We start from the raw sequence: 24,688 nt of genomic DNA on the forward strand, positions 1-24,688 counted from the left end.
AGTGCCTGTTTTGCAATTAGTGATTGCCTGATTGATATGTGTTTGCAGCTCTGTGTAGGGTACTTTGCGTCAGGTGCAGCTGGTCTAGCTAAATGAGGGGTAGAGCCAGAAAAACTTATAAAAAGCAGTCCTTTGCAAACAGATAAAGTTTGCCTGAGGAGAGAGCCAGTGGAAGGGGGTGATTTATTTTTTTGTTTGTTTCTTTGTTTTCTACAACATAGGTGTCCTCCAGGGAGCATAGGAGGCATAAACTTAGACTGATCAGCAATCATTACTTGCATGGGTTGCACCATGTTTGTGTTCCTCCCAAAAAGTAGAGGCCACTCTATCTGTACTAAGTGTAAGCTAATGTTTATCTTGGAAGGAAAAATTGAAGAGTTGGACAAAGGCATCCATGGTGTGTGCTCTCAGGAAAAAAGACGACTTCTTGGATAGAAGTCACGAGAAGCTGGCACAGAAGAGGCTAAAAAGCGTGGCAGAGAAGTGGCAGGATGTCACTACCAGAAAGAGTCCCCAGAATCCAAAAGATATGGATTGATGTCAGTAACTGCTTTCAAGCATTCTCCAGTTGAACAGGTGGGGAAAACCTAGAGGAGAAGACAGTGCCCAGCAAGGACCAAAAATAGGCCCCATGGTCCAAAAGTCAGCAAGTCCAGGGCCCCATGTCTGAGAGCTCCAACACCACTACACCAAAAAGGAAGAGAATGGTGGTGGCTGAAGACTCCCTCCTGCAGGGAGTGTAAGCATCCATTTGCCATCCTGGCAGATGTTATTTGCAGAGCCTGCATTTAGGATATCACAAAGATTTGTAGAGCTCATCCATCCTTCAGACCACTAGCCTTCCTGTTCACTCATGTAGACACCAACCATATGGCCAGGAATGATACTGTGCAAATTGGACAAGATTAAAAGACTCTGGGCAAGGAAATTAAGGAGTGTGGAGCAGAGGTGGTGTTCTCAATTTCTCCTTGTGGAAGGTGAAGGCCTAGGCAGGAACAACTGCCGTGGAAGTAAACACATGGCTAAGAGAGTGGTGTTGATGTGAAGGCTTTTGAATTCCTTAACAATGGACAGATGTTCAGGGAAGAAGGAGTACTATCAAGCAATGGGATCCGTTTGACCAGTACAGGAAAGAGCATCTTTGGGCATAGTCTAGACAACCTAATAAGGAGGACTTCAAACTAGGTTTCATGGAAGATAGTGAATAAAGTACTCCAGCCACAGAGCAAACAATACAGAGGGGAGAGAACTGGAGGAAACCTATCTCATGAAAGAGCCAGAGACATAAGCAGCAAAAAGTAATGGAAGAGGGAAATGAGTAGGTCAAAATGCAAAATACTTCAAATGCATGCATGCATATATAAAGCATATGGGGAACAGACAGGATGAACTGGAAGTTGCAGCCTGTAAAGAAAACTGACTTGATTGGTATTACAGAGAGTTTGTGGAACAGCTTTTACTGCTGGGTCATCAACACTGAGCAGTACACTCAGTTTTGGAAGGATGGGGTTGGGAGAAAAAGTGGTGGGCATCATCTTTTATTTCTTCCTTATAATATATATAAGAAACACTTTTTATACACTTTATATATAAAGACACATTTTTTCCAGGGTTCAGGAGCACGAAGGCCAGGTGATCAGTATATACGGGTGAAAATGAAAGGGGAAAAGATAGTGGGGATTTGTTACGGATTGCCAAGTGAGGAAGCAGAGGTGGATAATTTTGCATGAAGCACTCCTTGAAGAACACCTCATGTAAAAATTATCCAAAAGTTATGACATGGCACTGTTAGGGGACTTCAGGTTTCTGGATATCTGCTGGAAGAATAATACTGCTAAACAAAATGTTAAGCAAGTTCCTAACTGGAGAACAATTTTCTGTTCCAGGAAGTTAAGGATGCGACTAGAGGATCATTCATATTGCATAGTTTCCTGACCAATAGGGAAGCACTGACTGAGGTTGTGAAGCTTATGGGACACACGGCACAAAGTGATCATAAGATGATAGCATTCATGATTCTGACACAGGGAAAACATGAGGTCAGCAGAACTGAGATACTGGATTTCAAAAGGGTGAACATCAAACAACTCAAGGAGATGGTAGGCAAGGTGCCATGGGAGGACAGACTGAAGAATGAAAGGTCCTAAGAGAGCTGGCAGCTTCTAAAGGGCGCAGTACTGGAGGCTCAAAAAGAAGATATTCTGACAGGAAAAATGGCAAGGAACCAATGTGGCTACACGGTTTGCTTCTAGGATTTCTTCAAAAGCAGAGGGAAAGCATACAGGCAATGGGCAGTCCACCAAGGAAGCCTACCACAAAATAGCAAGAACTTGCAGGAGCAGAATCAAGGAAGGGAAGGTGAAAAAGGGTAAAGCAAAGGAAATTAAAGATGAGAAGAAAAGATTCTATAAATACACTGGCTGGAAAAGAAAGACCAAGGAAGCTGTGGGTCCACTGTTAAATATCTGGGGTGAGCACTTAGAAGATGAAAAGAAGGCAGACATGCTGAACACATACTTTTCCTTAGCCTTCCCCAAGAAATAAGTTGCAACCAGATAGCCAACAAGAATTATTTGAATAGGGAAATGAAGAAGCTGAAGATCAAGATAACACAATTTTGATGGGTTTGAATTATGTCAAGCCAGCAAAGTCTGATGAACATAGTGGAGGAACTGTCAGAATGGATTTCACAGCTCTTGAAAATAATATTTAGCAAGTCATGGGAGATGGCAAGATAACAGAGAACTAAAAGAGCCAACATGGTGCTCCTCTTCAAAAAAAAAAAAAAAAGAGGAAGACTTGGCGACTTACAGGCTAGTTAATCCACAGGTAGGCAAAAAACAAAATATGGCCCGCAAGCTGGATCTGGCCCACCAACTGATTGGATCCAGCCCACAGGTGGGCACCCTCCACTTGATTGTATCCAGGCCATGGCTGCCCCAGCAGTGCACTTCATGGGGCTGAGTCCTGCCTGCTTCCACCAAGGCAGCCTGCTCCACACTCCCACATGCTAGCCTCAGCCCTGGCTAGTGCGAACAGCTTCCTGGTGGGGCTGCTTCTGGTACAGCTGCAGCTGCTTGGTACTGCTTGGCTCCCCTGCCTCCAGTGGCTCCTCATCTAGCTCCTCCTGTGCCTGCTGCACCACTCTCGGGTTGGAGGGCAGCAAGGTGACCCTTGCCCGAGCACATGGGTTTCCAGCTCCAGTTCCCAGCTGCCTTCCACTCACTCGGCCTCCCACGGGCTAGCTCATTGTGTTGGATGGGCAAAGTGGATGGAAGGCAGCCCGAAGCTGGAGCCCATGTGCTGAGGCAGGAACCACCTGGCTGCAGCACTGCCCATCCCCCCCACACACACACACACCTGGAGCACTGCAGTGCAGAAGGCCCAGGAGGAGTTGCTGCTGGAGGGAGGGGAAGCCAAGAAGTACCCAGGCAGCCGCAACCACACTGGGAGTAGCACAGCTGGGAAACTGCACAGTGACCAGGGCCAGCAGGTGCAGGTGGGACCACAGCATGGGCTGCCCCATGCAGGAGTGGGTGGGACTTGGCTTCATGTGGAGCACCATGGGGGCAGCCGCTGGCCAGATGGGGGAGAGGTGGAACTCACCTGCACCTCACCACTTGAGTGAGCTCTGCTGCACATGCTCCCTGCCCTTCCCCACCTCCCTCCTTCCCCACATACACACCCATGCAATATACAAGAATAAGACTTTATTCTGAGCTACCATCCAATCCCCTCTATACATATTACTCAAAAAAGATAAATCAGGAAAATTACTTTTTAAAAATAAAAATAAAATAGATTAGCTGTTTGATTTTTAGTATATAATTGTTTTTTATCTGTAATTTGTTAAAATTATAGATAAAATAAGAAATAAAATTTCTCAAAGATCTTATGTGTGTGGCCCTCAACTGCTCACCAAAACTTAAGTGGCTCATCAGCTAAAATAACTGACTACTCCCTGAGTTAGTCCCACTTCAATACACAGGCAGTTACTGGAACAAATTCTAAGGAAATCCAGTTGCAAGAATTTGGAGGAGTAAAGCTGATCATGAGTAGCCAACATGGATTTGCTAACAAGCTTGATCTCTGTCTTCAAGAAGTAGCCAGCTGGGTCCATGAAAGGAATACAGTGGATATAGTGTATCTGGATTTCAGCAAGGCTTTTAACAAAGTCCTACATGACCTTCTCATAAACAAACGTGAGAAATGTGGGTTAGACAAATGACTACAAGATGGATAGACAACTGGCTCAATAGCTGTAAGCAAAGGAGAAGGATCTTAGAGTTTTGGTTTGATCATAAATGCGTCTGCAGTGTGTGACGCAGCTGGAAAAGGTGAATGTAGTTTTGGGCTGTATCAACAGGAGTATTAAATGTAAGACATGGGAGGTGATAGTGTCACTTTACTTGATGCTGTTACGTCTTATGTAGAGTACTGAGTACAGTTTGGGGCTCTATTTCAAAAACGATGTGGAAAAGTTAGAGGGCATCCAAAGGCAGGTAACAAAAATTATAAAAACTTTGGAGTTGCAGCAAAAGAAGGTTTAGAATGGATATCAGGAAACACTTATTCACTGTTAGAATAGTGAGGGGCAGGGGCAGGGGAATAGGCTGCCTAGGGAAGTTATGAAATTATTAGAGGTGTTCGAGAAGAGGTTGAATATGTCAGGAATGATGTACGAGTAGCTATTCCTGGAGTGTGTTGTAAAGTGGCAGTTGGAAGCTCAGAAGCCTCACATATGCATATGCACAACACATCACTGGGTATGGCAGAGAAGAAGCTCCTGCCACGAGCTGTGGTAGGGAGGAAGCATCTGCTCCAAGCAGAAACTTACCTAGAACATTGGAGTCATCAAAGAATCTGTTGGTATCCTCAACAGTGGAACTGGGAAAAGAACAAATGGTACCAGTGTGGGAACACTTTATAACTGCATGCCAGCATCAATTAAGGAGGTGGAAAGGATGTGCTAGCTTAAAAATGGCCCAGAGTGAAACAGCAGGAGAAACAGAAGCGAGTTCCCTGCACTGTGCAGAGCCACACACAGTGAAGGTATGCCCCAACAGGAGCAATTGGTGGGAGCCCACACAGAAAGTGCTTCTTACTAAGGCTGGCTTGGAGGAGCAAAGATACTTACCTGGAGAACCAACATAGCACTTGGAGCCAGACAACCAGAGCTGGAACACAGAGCCCTGCAAGAGATGAGGGAAGAAGGGGACGTCAAAACTGTGAGTAAGGGAGTAACAAGCACTATTCAGTATATACTCACTCCCTTTTGGGACTGTTTTGAATAGCTGTACCTATGGCTGAGTTACTGGATTTAATTATCAAGGAGTGCTATAGCCCATCATTTGCGGGCCACAGAGATCTTGTACTAATAATTATATCCTGGATTGTTAAGGACTTGGACCCGAGCTGTTTTCCTTGCACATTCTGGAAACGCAGTCATCGGGTTGGCTCTAGGTGGGGTGTAGGGGAGGCGGAGCCCCAACTGACAACACTGTGTGGCTGACGAGAGCCAAAGTAGTAGGGAATAAGAACTACCTCCCTTAGCAAAGTTGCAACGTCAAAGTCATGGCAGGCGAGGACAGTCGACACCTTGATTAGCCATTGCAGGAAGTCAAACTATCACTACGGAAGTGTACAGAAGTGGCTAGTCACGCAAAGAAAGGCAAGAAATTGGCCAGCGATTGTCACTGTCAACTACACTGGGATATCCTGAGAAGATAACTGTAGACTCAAGCAGAAAAGACCAGGTGAAAATTGGGAAGGAATATACACAGCAGGAAGAGAATCCAGAAGAGATCCATGACTGACTCTATTTATGAATGAAGATTAAATGAGCTGAGAAGTGTATGGAGGAGATCAGAGGGCCAAAACTTCCTATTCTCCTGTTACACTGTGTGATATAGGGGTTTGTGTTTACAATCCCCAGGTTGCAGTACGAGAGAGTGTGGAGAATGTTTGGTTTTCCCATGCTTCTGGGCTTTGTTCATTGCCACATAGGCTTGGAAGGATTTTTTTACCCCTCTTGTCCCTACGGGTATGGGGTGGGGGACACCTTCCTCAAAAGCATTAGATGTTGTGACTGCAGCAAAGACTGGTGGAGGTGTACCAGTGTTCCTGCTGATTTTGATGGAGGTGTACCAGTGGTCCTGCTGAAACTAAAAAACCTGGAGCTTCCCAGTTAGTGGTTCCTGCCTCTCTGTTCAGTGTCAAATTGATCATCATATTTGGGATCAGGAAGGAATTTTACCTCCCAATCAACTCAGCATGGATTGTGGGATTTTTTTTTGCCTTCCTCTGTAGCATGGTTCTCTTCCTTCAATCTCTTGAGTGTACTTCAAGAAGTACTTCTTGTCCTTGCAGCAACAGGACATGGACAGTACCATGCCTTATCTGTAGCATGTTAAGGTGTTCTTGGCATTTGGGGGCAATATGACTTGTAGTTGTGTGACAGCATTGTTTGTGTTATTTTAGGAATAGATTGTTAAACATTTGTTATGGGATGGTATAGGTAGGGTTGATCCTAGCTTGAGCAGGAGGTGAGACAAGATAACCTCCAGAGGTTCCTTCTAGCCCTACTTTTCTATGATACTAAGAATCCTAGAAGCCTTATCCTTCTATTTGATATTGCTTTTGCTTCCATGAAACATAGTTGCCTTTCCTGAAACATTACCTTCAGTTCTTTTTCCCTCTGGGTCCCCAGAGGGAGCTATCCCTTCTTGGGCTAGCTCTGTCTCCCTGGAAGAATTATTTACTGAAGTAAACAAACTCCATAATTGGTATTAATGAAAGTAATTTGAAAAATTATTAATCTCCCAAGGGTTTGTAAGCAATGCAAGAAAGAGTGTTTTTAATTCAAAACATGATTTATTTAAAGCCTACGGAGTCCCTTTAAATTTACACTCTTTAATAAGATAAAAGAAATGTCATGATTTTTGTACTAGGTAAAAGGCAACACCCTACATCATGGGCCACACTCCTGTTTGCTTGTTAACTTGGGCCTCATGCAAAAACTTGCAGCCATACAAGCCTGCAGTAATTAATGTAGCCATATCCTTTTATAGGGCTGTATATTCTGCTTTAGGATTTAAACAGTCTCTTAGCTAAGCAAAAACTGATGGGCAAGTATACTTTTGTTTCCTGTCTAATTGATAATTCTCTGTAATTGGGAGTACTTTTGAGAACAGCAAGCAAATGGCCTTGGTTTAAGCTAGAGCTTTAAGGGACAGATATCATGTGGGCTTTCTCCATCAATCTTTCAGCAAGCTTTTGACCTGATCTGCAATACTCCCTGCTTTTCTAGTCCTGGGCCTCATCCAGCTCTGCTAATGCACCTCTGTCCTGACCTGGAGTAGGTCCTGCCTGCTGTTCCAATCTTGAGACTCCTGAGTGGAAAATGCTGGAAATGAGAATTGCATGATGTCTTTATAATGAACAAATACAAAATAAGAATAAGCAGAAAGAACCTTTCTCTCAATATAAAACTAGCACTTTTAGGCCTTGTTTATAATCATACCAATGCATTAAAAAAACCTTTCCTCCTTTAGCAGGATGGCTGCAATGAAGTCAATAGCTTATTGTCTCAATGGTCTCCCTCCCCACTTCTCCATTAATTTGGAATTCAAATGTTAAGCTTCTTTTAAATGGGATATTCCTAGTGTAAGTGGCAGCTGGGGTGTTTTCAGTGAAGGAAAACAGGAAGCCTGGAGAATGACAAGGCAGTAGGGTTGTCACCTTTTAGAGATTTGAGGAGGAATCTTCTGAAATGATTGAGGGGATACGGGTGCAGCAAGAGGAGAAAGATGCATTCTGTTATTTTCCAGGTGCCACTGGATGTTCTCTGGAAGACAAAGCACAATGTGGCAGGAGAACCATGACCTGTTTCTGCTTGCTCTTTAAGGCAGCAGGTCCAGTGAATGCGGCACTAGAGTGGGGGAATCATGAGTCCTGGGTTCTATTCCCACTCTGCCACTGGTCTGCTGTACAACTTCATGAGTCACTCTCCCACTGTCTATTTCCTCTTTCAGGCTTCATCTGCCTCACATATTGAGACTGAAAGCTATCTGGGGCAGCCTTGCAAGTTCTTTCTCTCCTGTTATAGCTCTCTGTGGTGACTAGTATATTGGGCCATTGTAGACACTATTAGGATGCAAAGAATTTTTGGAAAGCTACAACCTTGTCAAAAGTCTGAGTTTCAAAATAAGTCTCTGCACAACAATAAATGCAGTCACAAAAGAAGAGTTAGTGATTCCTTAGCCATCTGATTCCTCCATCTAAACTCAGTTCAGCTGGCCCCCTCTTATTCATAGGGTAGAGCTAGAAGTAATGTGCAAAAGGAAATCAAAATGATCACAGCCTGTTTCTATAGCCCTTATTTCTGTGTCTTTCCACAATGCCAGCAGAACCCAGATCAGCTGTGAACCTAAACAAGGACAAATCATGTACAGCTGTACTCTTCTGCCAATGGTCTATGCCTGCAAGTGTGATGCACTCTGGTTCTCTTATACCGAGTCCTGTGTGAAATGTTTGTCCTGTAAATTTAGCAGTTACTGGTAAACAGGACAGCAGTTAGTGTGCACGTGTGTCTATTTGGATTTGAAAAAGCTGGCCTACACCTAGTTCATGCAGTAATGTACTTTGTCTGGGACACGACATAAATGTATATGTTACTGGCATAGTTCTACCAATACAGATCCTAGCTTGAAGGCCAATGTCAAGGTCCCTCATACCAGTATAGCATGTCTTCCATGCAGAGACAGCTAGAGGACAATGTGTTCATCTACATTGGTATAAGAGTATCCGTGCCGGGGAGCCAGTTTGTCAATAAGCTGCTATGGAAAACTAAGAAGTGATCAGGCTGCTACGTGGTAATGCTGAATATTAGAAAACTACCTTAAAGAAATCCAGCTGCAAGAACACTGAGCCTAGTTGTTATACAACAAAGTACTTGCTTAAGTCTTACCAAAGTCAGTGCATTCATCTTAAGATTAAGCACATGTTTAAGTGCTTTCCTGACCTGGAACTTGTATCACAAGTAAGGTTGAATACATGTGTACAAGAAAAATTACCAGTAAAGGCAACTAGGGTGCAAGTCAGAAACAAGTGAAACATTTGCCTTGGTTCCTGGAGAGAATCTGGGGTTGGTACCCTGAACCAGGGTGTGGTTGGGGAAAACATGAAGAAAAGACTAAGAACACTCAGTAAGGCTGTTGGGGCCTGAGTCTGCATCTTCTCTCTGTTCCAAAAGCTACTTAATGAAATAGAGTATATCACTTCACTGAAGTTCATGCCTATTACTCATACATGACAATAAATAGATCAATTGAAAGTGGGTGTACAGGCAGTCCTCAGACTTACGACACAATTGGATCCTGAAAACCTTGTCTTAATTTGAAACGTTGTAACCTGGAACCAATTTTCTCATAAGAAACAACGTTATAAATGGGGGATTGGTTCCTGAACCAAGGCTGGATACCCTATTTTCACTAAAAATACCCCAGAATTTTGTACTTGATCAATTATAGATGAGTAATACAACTATATAAATGTATTTATATGGTAAATAGTAATCATATGGATTTGGAAGGACTTCTTTGAGATGACTTTGCTGGACTTTTTGAAAGGCTCTTGGTTGGACTTTTTGAAGGGTGCATGGCTGGAGTCTTCTCAGGAGTCTTGGCTGCAGGTTTTTCTGGAGTCTTGTCTGCTTTCTTAAAGTGTCCAAATAAGTTTGGACAGATGTCCTCTAGGGAGACAAGCGACACAGCAAACTTGTTCGCTAGCGTGGCGTTGCATTGGATCAAGTGTTGTAAAGTCGAAGCTGACATCATAAAGTTGAAACAGGGTGTCAATTTATAAACGTTGTAAGTGCAAAATGTTGCAACTCAAAACATTGTAAGTCGAGGACTGCCTATATTTGGAAAGGAATATGGACAGCAAAGGATCCTGCTGATATTGATTACAGCAAATCTTCTGCCACATCAAGACCATCACTGTGCTGCCTGCTGTAGCCACTCAGAAGTTCCTAGTGAAAGCAGGGAGAGCATTTGGACACTCACTTGAATCAACAGCTAGCATGCGAGGTACTGCTGAGAAATTCTGTTTTTACCTGGTACATGAGCTGCTAGTGACCCTTATATAGAGGTTGTATTATGCTTTCTCATTCAAAAGCTACTTGTAACCTTTTCTTTGAGAAGTTGTCTTGCCTCTGTTGTTTGCGGCAGGGCTTTGATATTTGTCAGGAAGAACCTTTTGGACTTTGTTTTGGCCTGTAAATTTCCATTCGGCTTTGGCTGAGATTTTTTAAAGTGCTGAAAGTCACCATTTCCATCCCCTCCCTTGTGTTCCTTGGAAAGACATAGGTAGCCTGCCAAAACCATGGAATATTCTGAGGTGCAGGCCTGAGAAGGCGAGGATTCTGGCAGATGAGAGTGGGAAGAAGACTGAACCTCTAGTAAAAAAGCCGAAGCCCAGTACATGACCCAATTAGTCCTTTAGCCCTTCCCCCTCCAACAGTACCACATGGGGTTGGAACTCCCTCCAGCTCCTGAACAGAAAAAGATTTGTCTGTTCCTCCCTCAGATCAACCCCTGGCTCAAGGACAAAGTACCAGCAATAAGTTCCCCATCTGGGGATGGCACATGGACATATCTATAATGTGTTTAATTACACTCTGTAAGTGTATAATTGCTTGATTTTTTTCTTGCAGTACCCTTGCCTCATTGAATATACACAACAGAGCTGCAAAAAGGTACATGGAGGTTACATGGGCAACTATAAATCTCCCATTTCTTGAATTTTGAGTCACTACTTTGCTGTCTAAATCAAACTTTAAAGAAGAGGGTGGGTTTTATTTTGTGCAGCTAAGTCCAGAACTCAGGACCCCCTCCTTCAACAGAGTGTATCCCTCTCTGAGCTTGGGTCTCACTCCTTGCTAGTTCCCTGGACTGTTTATGCATTTTACTTTAGACATTGGCTAACATACTAGAATAATTTTGGCAGCAGAATCAGGGCTCCCACCCCATCCCCAGAGAGTACAATAAGCACAAGGCTATAGTCCATACTCTCTTACTTGCTCTCCTCCTGCACTCATGACCCTTCTTCCCAGTGGTCCAGCTTGAACAGTAACCACTAACCTTGCAAATAACCTAGTAGGTGGGGTATTCCCTTGACAAATGGTAAGTTTGAGTCCCCTCCCAGTTGAGGGCCTTGGGACCCAGGTCTGCTGCTTCTTGTGTAAGTGTATTTACCATTTAGGCTAGTGGACCAGAGGTGGGCACCTGCACTACTACTACTAGGTGTATTTAAGAGTGGCTGATGTTGGCCTTTCAGTGCTTCTGTCAGGCAGCTGGGTTCTGGTAGGTGCCTCCTGTCTAATCAGTATTGTAGCCCTGACTTAGAAGCCTAAATTCTGAGGAGGAGCAGGAGTTCAGGCATACTGGGCACATCTATACTTTCATTAATCATTTCTCGGCCTCTTGTCAGCTCAGATCAAGCATAGTCCTATGCTTGCCTGGCAAGGGAAACACCATGATCACGGGGGCGGTCTTCCTAGTTACACCCGGGGAAGACCACTCTCTTGGCATGGGGATAGTACCTGCCAAGGTAATGTCAAGTAAACCTCCCACTTAGCTGCTGGAGTGGGAAAGTCTTGGCTTTATGCCCACTTTATGGAAAGGGGAGACTCCTCCCTAGTTTGCTCTTGGGGTCTTATGGCTACGGGCAACCAAAACTCAGGGGCATCCAAACCTAAGCCTCCAGGGTTTGGCCTGCAAGTAGGATGCCTGCCAAAGGTTTTGGAAGCATATGAAGCCCTAAATGGGGGTGGAGGATGTTTGCTGGTAGTAGGGCCACTTATGGCTGTGGACTAGCTCATGGATTTGGAATTTGTTTTGGCTAATTTGGCCTGGAATACAGAAACTTTAAATAAAAAAAATCTACACATTCATTAATGCGCTGTAATTACTAAACACACCATAACCAGCACTACTCCACAGTAACACAGGCACACACTTTTTTGTGATGTGTATTTACTAATTCTGTGCATTAACACAGGTTTTGTCTGCCCCACTACTGCACAGTAGAATGAGTCTACTGTACATTTATAGTGTTGTGCTGACACACCTACATTTCCTGTTGCCTAGCTCTAGGCATCTCCCTACTCAGCCCTTTGGCAAAGTGGTTCACCTTTGGGTACAGGGTTTGAATTGACTATTGAGCGGGGAGGGGATTGGGGGGGTCTGCAAAAAAGGTTAAATTGGTTCATTGCTTAACAAGTCCACCTAAGTGAAGGAGCAATCCAAATCAGAAGGGGTAGGGTACCTGCTGAATTCAATTCTTGTATAACCAATTTTATCTCCTCAGACTGTCTAACGGGGTGCTTGTTAGTGACTGCCAAATTTGGAGAGTTTGTTTTTGGGTTTTTGGGGGGCATATTCAGGGGGATTTTGTCCTTTTTGTTCTTACGTTTTTAGGAAAGGAACTCAGAGCAGTATTACCAACTTGCATGATTTTATTGCGAGTTTCATTATAGTTTATGTTTTCCTTAAGGTCCCAGATGCTGGAATCTCAGCTACTGGGGCATCTCAGCTCTCTTTTCTCTTTACAAAAAAAAAGGGGATCTTTCATGTTGTGGAGAAATGATTGAAAAAAATGAAGCAAGCAAGCGTATCTTAAAGGCTCAGAAACTGAGGGTACAGAAAAAATAGTAACACATTTTTAATAGTAGGTTTGCAGCCTGACATGGTTTCTGATCACTTGCCATTAGAGCTAGCAAATATATTTTACATACATCATCAAAATAACCATCAAAACTTAGCACATATTTTCCACCTTGAATTCAAATTCAGGCCTCAACAATTCCTTGTTTCAAGGATTTTGCTGACACCCAAAAAAGACCAGTGCAGGAGAACTACAATTGCTACTAAAGAAAACCAAAAGAGGCAGGAGCAATCTTTGGAAGAAATCATCTAGAAAGAAGGATGCTGTAGAAATACCCCTGCAGGGGAAAAAGGTGGTGGTAGAAGGGCTGACATACCCTCATGGATAAAGATAGCATCCATCTGATCCTGTACTTCGGGCACACATCTCTAAAATTCCTACTGCTGGAATATCCCGTCTTTATATAATAGAGTAAATGCATAAGCTGTCCAGTACCTCTCACTCCTCTGCAAGTTTCCAGACAAGCTTCTCTTGAAGTTCCAGAACTGGAAGTTCCAACATCTATACAGACAGGGGTGGAGGGAGAGAGGGAGGGAGGGAGGGTCTTCCATTGCATTCAGGACTGAAAATGTTTCGTTTTGATCATTACAAAACATTTTATTTTGATTTTGGCCTTTTTGGTTGTTTTAACTGTAATTCACTTAACTGTTAAAAAAGGGGGTTTTGAACCAGAAAAAGGGAAATTTTCATTTTGTATTTTGTTAATTAATTGAAAAGTTTTCTTACAAAACCTTTTTTTCAAGAAACTATCATTTTCCAATGAAAAAGTATTTAACTGAAACATTCCCAACCACCTCAATGCTTGATCCAGACCTGACAGATATGCAAGTGCATGCCATAAAAATTCACCACCACCTGCCAACAACTACCACCAGGACCTTACGCAGGGATTCATACACAAGTCATGGAGCCCAAGTCATTTCCCAAAGTTTCACCCCCTGAAAGGATATTTCAAAGGAACTGCCCTGGATAGCAAGCTGCATCAAAGCGACACAGGTCACACGTGATCCACCAACCATGCTTTGGGAACCACTGGACTAGAACATATCTTTCAGAAATACTCTGGTCCTGAACGCTGCTTAATACTATGGGGGGCAGGATACTTGCTTTGCCTGCCCCTAGGGAAAAAATCTGGAACTGAATGCCTTCAGGACATCAGTGACATTGCAGCCTGTGCTTACTCTTTCACCCATAGCTTCCTATGTTAAACATCCAATAGGAAGGAATCATGGCGTATGTGACTTCATAGCTGAAGGAAGAACAGCAAATGGAAGAAAAACAGTCTAAGGAGCTCTCCAAAAGAAATTAACCATATTGATCATGTATACTCCTCCTACTGGTTTGAAGGTTGCTGCTATACTAACTATATCCAGTATACTGAAGGTCTGACTCCTGCTCATTGCTTCAGAATCACCAACCATCAGTTTAGTGTCTCTGAACTGTAGCCTAATCCAAAGACCGAATCGCCGGGAACCAAAAGAATTGGAGTGTCTTGGATGCTGCTAAAGGTGGGCTGCAATGGTTGCAGAAGCTTGTCCTTCCTCTTTCTAGTCTCCCATGCTGAACTGAAGTGCATGTGTGATGTGAATATAACTGTACAATGTTAACTGCAGATGTCACTTGACTAATGTTCCTCTACACTAGGGGTGTCAAACTCATCCTGAGCTCTGGGCTGACTCCATGAGACAAACAGCTGCAACAGTGGTGGGCTAAGTGGTGGCTGTGGTTAATCTGGTGGTGATGATGGGGGTCCAGCAGTGACTGTGGGAGGGCAGGGATCCAGCAGCAAGGGGAGATGGCAGTGGCCCAGCAGTGGTGTGTGTGGCCAAGTGTCAGCAGCAGGGCCAAGCAAGGCTGTATCAGTCTTGCCCCCCTGCTGCCAATGACCATGTTCCTGAATTCTGTGGCAGGCCACACACCCTGGTCATGCTCCCAACTTCCAGTAACTCAGCAGGCCAGATGGAACAGCTCTGTAGGTCGGATGCTTGACACCAACTTGACACCCTGCTCTAAACTGAGTATGGCCATTAGCTGCAATAATTTAGATGGTTTAAGAAATATTACAAGGTAAGGTTCTTTTTAAAAAGGGCTTTTACAATAATTTTTGGAGAGCCCTGTCACTATTTGTGGTCCTATTGTGTATCTGCCTGAGGGAGATACAAGTTTGCTTTTACTTCCTCAGCCTGGATCTTCTGCTGAGAAATAGGTTACAGTACAGGAAGTGCAGTTTGTAAGAAACAGCAGACGTTTTCCAACTTGTTTGCAAGACCAGGTTAAAAATGGCTTGGACCTCTGTTAAGTTAACCATTGTTTTAAAATAAAACAGTTGACCTGTCCTTACAATACTGCAAGCCTGTCTTTTCCCATGCATTCAGATGCCCCATGTCATTCGCTGAGCTGTACTCTTCATCAGATTTGACAAACTGGTAAACTCCTGGTTGATTGTAAAAATTTCTTTGATGTATTTGCAGTAAAACAAGTTTGACTTCAGTAACACTCGTTTGACCTGCAAATGCATGAACTATAGAATATCTCCTGTCTTACAGTGCAGTTCTAGAAAGCAGCTCCTTTATCCAGAGCCCCAGCAACTTCCTATCCAATGCCTAATCCATGCCTGCCTCCCTTTGGACAGGCCTGGCCACTTCCTTTCTGAACAAGCCTCAACCCCCACCGCCAGTTTGTTTGCTTTTCAGAAAGCTGATTCAGCCTTAAAGCAGAGCAAGTTGCAATGCCTTTCAATGGCGCTTTACACTCTGTCTGACGGTGCCCCCAGGGCTTCTAAGAAAGGGAAATAAGGACAAACTGCAAAGTAATCTACCACAGTAACCAGTCTGAGCCCTTCTGTGAGAGTCTAGCAAGAAGCAGCTGCAAAGAGCAAGGGCAAACTACAGTTAACACAAAGCCGCTCCGTGTACCCAGCCTCTCTGTTACTTGCTCTATCCATATTTGATAAGAAAAGCTTGTCAGAATGACAGGCTGCACGATTTACAAGACACCAAATGGAGGTGCGGGGTACACTTGTTTGCTGGTGTCTCGTTTTTTCTCAGGTCCTCAGAGGCACAGTGATTGGGAGACTGGGGACACTCTACGTGCAGAACTCTTCCCTTCAGGCCCCCTTGCTCCTGGCTGGGAGGGACATCATCTTCCCTTGGGGAGAGGAGGCTGTTTTTGCAAACAAGATGCCTTGTTGCCCAGGAAGAGGGAGAAATTCCCGGGGGGGGGGTGAGGGGAGAGAGGAATTTTCTCTTGAAACCACAGGGAGCTTGGGGAAAGCAAGGAAGGGGGATTGAAGCTCATCTCCCTGATGCATAAACTCCTTTCCTCAGTGCCTCAGGGAGCACCCCCTGGGGTGGGAGAGCAGGGCAATCCTGGTCTCCCCTGAGCCTTACCCCACCAGTTAGCACCCTCCCACCTGCCCCGAAGTTCACTAGAGAGGGAAGAAGCTGGGGGGAGCTATAAGCCCCCTCCCCTTTTTTTCTCAATGGGCACTGACCCCCCCCTCCCCCCATCTTAGCCCCTCCCTGCACCAAGCCTCTTCCCCCCAGTGCACACTGGTGCTGCCCGCCTGCCCCGCCCCCCAGACCCCGCCCCCTCACCCCTGCGGGGCCTCCCCCACCCCAGGGTGACCTCCCCCGCCCCTCACTCCCTGACCCCACCCCAGGCCTTGGCCCCTCCCAGCGCTGACCTCTCCCTCCCCATGGCTGGCCCCTCCCTCCACCCTCACTAGCCCCGCCCCGCGCTGACCTCCCCGCCCCTCCCCCCTCCTCCCGGCACTGACCTCCCCCCCGCCAGGCGTGCAAATCTCGCGAGAGTACACGCGCTTTCACTAGTGTCTTTGCACCAATCGATCCCTACCGGGCCGGGCCGAGCCGAGCCGAGCCGAGCCGGACGAGGGGGAGGGGGGCCGTGGACCCGGCTGCACCCAGCCCAGCCCAGCCCAGCCCAACCCAACCCAGCCCCCACCCCCACCCCCACCCCCACCGCGGGGCTGCCCGTGCCGGGCGGGGGCGCCCCCGGGTCCCCGTGCCCCCCCGCCCGGGCGCCGCCGCCGCCGCCTCCCTTGGGCCTTTGTCCTCCGAGGCCGCCCCCCACCCCTCCCCGGCCCGCACGCCCCTCGGCCGGGCGCGTCGCTCACGCGAGGCCGGGGCTCCGCGGCCTGCCCCTCCCCACGCGCGCCCTCCGCAGCGGGCGCCCGGCTCGGGAGAGGCCGCGGAGCCGCCCCGGCCTCCCCCGCCCGCCCGCCCGCGCCGCCGCCGCCGCAGGAGTAGGAGCAGGAGCAGCGCAGCGGGTCCCTCCTGCGGCCCGCTGCGGATCCGGGCCGGGGCGGCCGCGCCAGGTGAGCGGCGGGAGCCGGCGAGCGGGAGCGGGGCAGGCCTGGGCCGCGGGCGGCGGTGGCAGCACAGGCCCGAGGCCCGCCTGGCGCTGAGGCGGGGGGCGAGCGGCCGCCGGGCCTGCGGGTGGAGGCGGCGGCGGCGGCGGGAGCGGCGGGTGAGTGGGAGGAGGCGGCCTGTGGCTGCGGGCTCGGGGCAGGGCAGGGCGGCGATTGCCCCCCGGACCCCGCCGGGGAGGCCGGCCCGGGACCCGCCCGCTCCTGCGAGGCTCTGCGAGCCGGCGCTGCCTCCAGCGCACAGGCCTCGCCTCGCCCCGCCGCCGGTGGGGTCCGAGGAGCGCAGGGCCGGGGATGCCCCCCGTCCCGGCTCGCCTTGCAGGTGGTCCCGGGCGGCCTCTCTAGCTCCCTTCCTTGCTGGGGGATCACACAGGATCCCTGTACATCGCTGTATCAGGAGACTTGATCAAAAACGTGGGGTGGGGCAGGGGGTGCTTCTGCCTTCCCCCCCTCCCCCAAGTCTGCCTGGCTTGCAGATGGAAAGGTACCATTTGACAGCTTTATTAAACAGGTGCTTATAAATAGGTCCCTTTATTCATCAAATTTAGCAGCCTATTGAGCTTGGGGTTGTGTTGTTTTTCCTGGCTGGGCGTGTTCTCATAAAGGGCCCCAGTTGGATTCGCCCAGGACCTTGTCACTTTGGTCTGCAGCGTTTGGAGGAAACAAGGGATTGTGGGGACAAAATGGACAGCAAGCAGAAAAGGAGCAGTTGCACAGTGCTTGTTCCAGAGGGCACCTGCTGCCCTTCAGGAACTTTCCTTCTCTGGTATGCTTATCATATAGCAAACCTGTGTATTTATCTCTTTCTCCTTCGCAGCCCTGGAAATGAAACGAGACATTTCTGGAAATGATGGGCTTGCTCCGAGGGCAGCTGGGAAGATGTGATTCACAGTTCTAAAGAACTTTGACATTTCTCCCTCTTTTCACTTCAATATTGAATCTGTCCATTTTGGACGTTAACCCAAGCTACTGAGGAATGTTTTCTTAAATGCTTTGTATAATGACACCAGTGTTAGTGATCACCTGGAGGTACCCAGATACTTCCAGTAGGCAAATTCCTCTAACGTAGCTAAAAGTGTCTGGGTGTTTGGTATGTTGCAGGCTAAATGGAGAAGTTTAAACGCGTGTTAGTGCCTTCCTCCCCATTGCTTTCCTGCTTGGAAGATCTCAGGATGTGTGTTCTAGGTTCTTGCCACAAGAATGCGTTGTTTGGGGAAATCTAGTGCTTCAGGAAGTGGTCAGATATAGAGAACTGGGGTGTGAAAAGACTTTTTAAGCTGTACAGAAGAGATGGAAATGTCAAAGCCCCAAGCCCTTTTTCTAATAAAGCATCCCATAGGAAAATACAGACACGTTTTATAACTGGGATTAAGAGATCTTGAAATAACTATTGGTGCTGTTAAAAATGAAGCTCCAGAATGACCAGTTAAACAAATAAATAAAAGAACAGCCGTCTGGGGCAAATCATCTTACTTCAAGTTATGTTGTACTGAATTGTCATACAGCTGTTACCCTTCAGCTTCATCAGAACATACATTCTTTTCCTCATGGCTGCATTTCATAATCTTACAGTGCATCTCTCTCTCCCTTTTAGCAGCAGAAATGATGGAAGAGTTGCATAGCCTGGACCCACGACGGCAGGAACTGTTAGAGGCCAGGTTCACTGGAGTAGGTGTTGCCAAGGTGAGTACAGATACCCACAGCAACAGGCACAAAGTCTGTTTTTTCACACTACATATTTTATTTAGTTGCGTGGATTCAATAGCAGAAAGATTCTTATTGATAGCTCAGCTTTGTCCACTTACATTTCTTAAAGTATGTTTAATAGGATGCATAGAAACAGAAAAAGTGAGAAATGTTTGCTTCTACACGTAGAGGCTTCATGGTAAGAAACCTAGATTTGTAATTAAGAGGTTCCTTTTTTAAAGGGCTGTTACCATCTTTTTGGCATTTTATAGTTAAAATAAAAAGTTAGACACAACAGCTTATTCTGGAAATGAAAATCCAATTAATCTTTTTCCTTTCTCAAGTTTGGGGACATAATTTGAGTATTTCAGGTAGACACGCTTTTAAACCGATGTGTAATTCAGCATGTAACTGGGTTTAAGACCACTGGGAACTTGTCTGTTTAGATCTTTGTGAGCAGCTTGCTGCAACTATGTGATCTCAGTTAAATTAATCAAAAATTCTATTTATTCAGAGGTAAGCTTGCCTGATTCTGCGATCCACAACTCTGTAGTGAAATCCTAGGTTTGTTCTTGCGTAAAACTTTGTACCTGATCAAGAGTTGCCTCTCTTGACTAAGCCATTCGGTAATAAATTGCATAATTGTGACCCTTCTGTTGAAAATTTCAGGGCAAGCTGTTGCTCTTAGAAGATGGTAGTGCTGTAGGTTTGTTAATAGGGCTCTTGCCTCCAAACATTCTGGTTTTTGAGATGACAGTGGAATGAAGCTAATGTTGCAGTGGATGCCTAATATAATAAATAAATAATACAAATACTTGGTTTAAATTTTAGGCCCAGGTTAGAATTGTATTGGGAAGAGAGAGTATTTTCCTCTTTTTAAAAAAAAAAAAAAAAAAAAGTACTAAGTGAATACATCAATTTGGAACAGTTGCTTCTAAGTTTGTATATTTTCTGAATTGTACTTTGTGTAGGAGTTGCAGTAAGTAAGCTCTGAAATGGAATTGGGAAATAAAAAATTGCGAATTCAAGGCTTTTCACTAGTTTGAAAAGTTTGTTGATGGTCTTTTCAGTTGGATATGATTTTACTCATTTTTTGCTCTACACCAAAATAGTTAAAGGTAAAAATTCCTATGTATTTAATAAAGGGCAGTTGTATCTCTTTAAATGTGGACACACTTGCACTGCTACACTTCCCCTTTTATACCAGAGTAGTTATTCCATTTCTTGTGAGACCTAGCTCTTCTGGTACAAAGCATTTTTATACAGCTGTAGCTGCGTACAGTTCTCCTACTTCTTTCTCTCTGCTCTCGCCCCCTGTGCCCAGTGTGAACAGCTTAATTCTACTAGTGAGGATAAAGCAGTGCAACTTTCCCAAAGTTCCTAGAGGGCAGAAGTGTAGAGGGAATTTTTTTCTTACACAGTGTACTCTTAATGCCCAAAGTACTTTAACTCAGGAGGAAAATGCTTCCTTAAAAAAAAAAAAGCAAACAACCCTCTTAAAGCAGATGTAGGAAACTTTAAATGCAAACCTGCAGCAGGTTGTACAATTGCTGGAAGGGGGAGGGAGGGGTAGGAATGTGCCTTTTCACTGTTTGGCTTAATATGGAAAGCCGTCTTACTAATTCTCATATCATTGAACTGCTAACTTCTTCTTTTTTTTTACCTAAAAAGCATATTGGGCTCACTTCATTTCTCAGTGGGGGGTATGCTACACATTACTAGGCCTCTTTACAGAATGTTGTAGCATATTCATTATTTAATGTAAATTATCGTGTTGTAAGTCTATTAAAATTTTCCAAATAAACGTAGTCTTCATAATCTTGCATTGCAAGTTAATAGAGTAAGCATCTCCCAGTAACTGGTACAGATTAGAAAGGTTCTACTGTACTACAACAATTCTGTGGTGTAATATTAATGTCAAACTTTCCATGCCTAGCATTGACCCAAAGTCTTTCTTCACAACACTCCACACTGGCATTTCATGTTTAGTGTTGTAAAGAGAACATGTTTGGAAACCCATGATACAGCTTCTTATGAGATTGAAGGAAGATTTTAGCTCTCTCCAGTTGGATGTGCAAGGAAATCTACTTCAAATGAGTTAGTGCCATCTAGTGGGTCTGGCACTGGCCTCTTGGGATAGAAGGTATTCTATTGCTGTTTGTTGCATAAAGGAAGAAATGACATCTCAGATGCTTTCCTGTTGGATAAATAGGCCAGGCAGCTGTGACTGTGCTTCCTGCCTTATATTGATTTGGCATATAGCTTGTTGCAGTTAATTGTCTTGGTTTCTTGTAGCACAAATCAAGTCAGCGTAAAATATACAAACGCCAGTTTATCTTCTTCCTGTGAATTGTAGTATATATAGTGAATGAGAGGTCATATAGTCTTTGTTACTTCCCCAGCTTTGCCATTGTTGCTAAGAACGAATGGAGACAAATGCAAATATGTGTTAAAAATTAAAGGACATTTCTAACCATTGCATCCCTGAAGTTTTTGTGTAATAGCCTTCTGGTAGCAATAGTTGGGAGAGAGGGGGTAAAAACACCTACTAGTTTTGAGCTGGAACTTAATCAGTTTATAAATAGGATTATTTGACTTGGTCATCTGTAATAGTGGTGTAATGGATTTGATGATCCCAGGAGGTCACTTTCAGTCTTGTGCACCTGAAAACTGTATTGTGGGCCTATGCTGAATTGTCAGCCTTGGTGATTAGGGATTATACTCTTTAGAAACATGAAATTTAATGACCAAAATCAAAGTTGCAGGTAGGCAATATTTCAAGGCAGAAACACCCATGTAGCTAATTGGTTTTTTTTTTTAAACTGATGACCTTTGGATGCCTTGTATTGCCATTCAATTAAATGTATTCCTGTACTGTACTGTACTGATTCAAGGAGGTCTTTCTATATGCATACCTGACATCAGCCCCTCGTGCTTATTTAACTCCCATAGCTGTTTACCTATGAAATAAAACCTAAGCAAAATTCAGCTGAGGTATACTTTTAACTGGACATCTCTGGTTCCTCCCTTGAGTCAGTAGGCATGGAAGGCAAGCTGTAGTTTGTTCTTTTAAATAACTGTTGTCTCACCTTCTGTCTTCTGCCTCCCTTCCCTTCCCTCTGGCTGGCTGAGATGTGAGGTGGGGTAATTCTGTAGGATTTCTATCACTTGCATAAACTTGCATCAGATAAGAAGTGGGGCTTGTATGCGTGCACTTTTGCACGCCTACCCCTAGGCTTCATCAGAGTAGATCATCATCATCTCTGCAACATACCAATCTTCCACTGGCTTAGTATTAGAAATCAGAATCCTCCAGCTAAATTGTGTCCCAGTAGTTTTCTTGTAATTGTGCCGATCCCAATCACTGTTAGCATACAAATAATTCACGATGTAAATATGTATGACACTTCTGGATAGCCAGAGAGGACTGATGCTATCAGAAAGTGCAAGTGAAGATGCTAGGATTTGAGAAGCATTCGTCTTTCGTATCTAGTACCACTGTCTTTAAATTAGTCTGTAGAATACAGCAGAGAAGGAAATGGAAACAAGTAGTGCCTGCACACCATGTTTCTGTGTTGCATCATAATAAGGTATATTGCTACCATTAAAACAGAACAGTATTTAGGTAGAGGTTTTTATCTTGTAGCTGCTGTTATTTATCCAGAACTGAGTATCCTTTATCATCAAATGAACTTGACAACTAGCAGTCTTTGGTAACACTGTAGCTACAATGCTAACCAAGTTCAGGACTGAAATTTGAGTGACTGCATTTTCCTTTGAGTGAAATAAGGCTACCCCAAAATGTTACCTCTTAAAAGGGAACACAAGCTTTCCTAGGGGTTGTTGAGAAGTTTGAGGTGTTGAAGTGCATTTGTGAACTAAGAAAGAAAGTGTGTGGTATAACTCTTTTCTTGTGATCCCAAAGTTTTGATAGTTGTCTGAATGCATTTGAAATGAATAATGTAATAAGAGAAAGCAGTGTCTAATTACCAAAGAAGAGGAATGGAGGAAAGATGTGTGTTCCTTTTCCAGCTCTGCTGCTAATTTAGTATGGGTTTTAGAGTAAGTCACTTGATCTCTCTCTCTCTCTCTCTCTCTCTACCTCAGTTTCTCCATCTCTGAAATAAGAATACTACTTTACTTGCTGGGAGCAACATATTAATTGGGCTTGCAACGCTCTCTGACTTGTTGATAGAAGTTGTAGTTAGTGCTACTTGGCAGGTCTAAAGCCATTGCCAATCTGATGGCTATTAGAATTATATTTGTATCTTGAGGTGAAGCAAAGTGTAGGGTAAAATATTTGAACTGTTTCATTAGTGCTTGTCTACACAGTAATTGCATTGTTGATTGCAACCAACCTCCTTCTACTTTTTATTGTGTTGGTGTAAATCTCTATGAAAGCAAACTTTTAATTTATAATGACACTAAGAGAAATTGACTTTGTATTTAAACCCTGTGTGATCTGATTATGAAGCTCCTTGCTTTCCCTGTTGAAAAGCAGTGGTGGAATTTTGCAGAAGTTCAGTTCACCCAAGAAAGATCCCATTTTTTTGAGCTAATAAGGTACATTTCCACAGGTGAGCTGATGGAAGGATTATGGCAGAGGATGCTATTGTGAAATCTACCTTAAGCTGGAAAAAGATGTTAATTTTTTTTCTTTTTGTTACATAATGAAGTTCTCATGGTGGCACAAAGTGAAAGCAAATAGACATCCAGGCCTTTTGTCATGCCACAAATGTCCTAATGTGTGACTGTGGCACAAGGTAGTTATAATTTGTGCCACTTTATTGCAACAGATGTCTATTTGGTATGACAGGAGAACACTAGCAACCTGGAGCTGCCTGCACTCTCAGGCTGCTCTGGCCAGGCATTCCCAGGGCTTGAGGGGCCTGATATTGCACACCCCAAGAATTTCCACAGAGGACCAGCCCCTCAAACTCTGAGAGTTCCTGCCCAGCTTTCCCTGCTTACAGAGACGTGCCCCAGAGATGTCTGGGGTCACATCTCTGAAGGCAGAAAACATATCGCCTGTTGTCCCTTGCATTCAGCATGCAGAACAATGGGCGATGTGTTTTGCTCAATGAGGCTGTGCCAGGATGTCACCTTTGAACATACCTACCACTTCCAAGCAGGTGACAAGCAGGGTCAGTAGTTTGAGGCTACTTCTTTGATCATGGTTGAAGAGTAGCATCTAAACCAAGTTGTGGAAGGGCTACGTATTGCCAGACTGTTGCAAGCAGGCTTGATAGTAGTTCTTTGACAAATTGGGATGGCTAAGATGATAAAGGTAAGCCATGCTGGGGAGCAGTCTGACTTAAGTTGGAGTCAGACAAGATACTGTTAACTGGGCCCACATTCTGTCAAGGAGTTTTAGTTGAGGGCTATCCTACAGAATACATTTTGTCTGTTATTTTCTTTCTCCCTATGGAGAAATGAGATCAGGCTTTTGAAATCCTTGAAGAACTTTGCAAGTAACTCCAACTGTTGCATCTGAATTGCTGAATGGACATCGTAGTATGCACAGGAACATCAAGCATGGGCCTAGGTACAGCAGCACTCAGGCATGTGAATCACCGGTGGGAAACACCCTGTCTTATATCAGAAGGAAATTACTTGGCATGTAAGCAGTGCATGTCTTGCCACTGGGTAAACACTACTGAAACTCCTTACTTAACTGGCCTATCATGGTGGCTTGCCTCCATCACAGTTCCTTGTTCATTGGCATGAGACAAGCAGGTTGAAGTAGGAAAAAACCTACAAAAACCACATTATTACCCTGGGATAGGACTTGCATTTGCGCTCCCCTCCTTACCCCCACCCCTCTGTTGTTAGTCACTCGCTCGGGCAATCTGTATTTCCCTATCAGCTTTGTCATTTTTTTCTGGATTC

The 24,688-nt window shown here is 44.8% G+C and overlaps 1 protein-coding gene across 2 annotated transcripts in view; it reads left to right on the forward strand.

Moving 5' to 3' along the window:
* The first annotated feature begins 16,626 nt into the window (after window positions 1-16,626).
* Window positions 16,627-24,688, forward strand: part of TLK2 (tousled like kinase 2) — a 64,990-nt gene continuing 56,928 nt past the window's right edge. Inside the window, exons 1-2 of one of the 2 annotated variants that reach the window (XM_090044141.1) lie at window positions 16,627-17,062; window positions 18,711-18,796. In XM_090044141.1, the coding sequence (XP_089900267.1) occupies window positions 18,716-18,796 (81 nt within the window). In that variant the 5' untranslated portion in view covers window positions 16,627-17,062; window positions 18,711-18,715. Of the gene's footprint in view, window positions 17,063-18,707; window positions 18,797-24,688 lie in introns of both variants that reach the window. The other variant, XM_090044140.1, reaches the window with a different exon arrangement.

This window comes from Crocodylus siamensis, chromosome 4 (assembly GCF_052110815.1).
Source record: "Crocodylus siamensis isolate JL-2025a chromosome 4, ASM5211081v1, whole genome shotgun sequence".
Classification (NCBI taxonomy): Eukaryota; Metazoa; Chordata; order Crocodylia; family Crocodylidae; genus Crocodylus; species Crocodylus siamensis.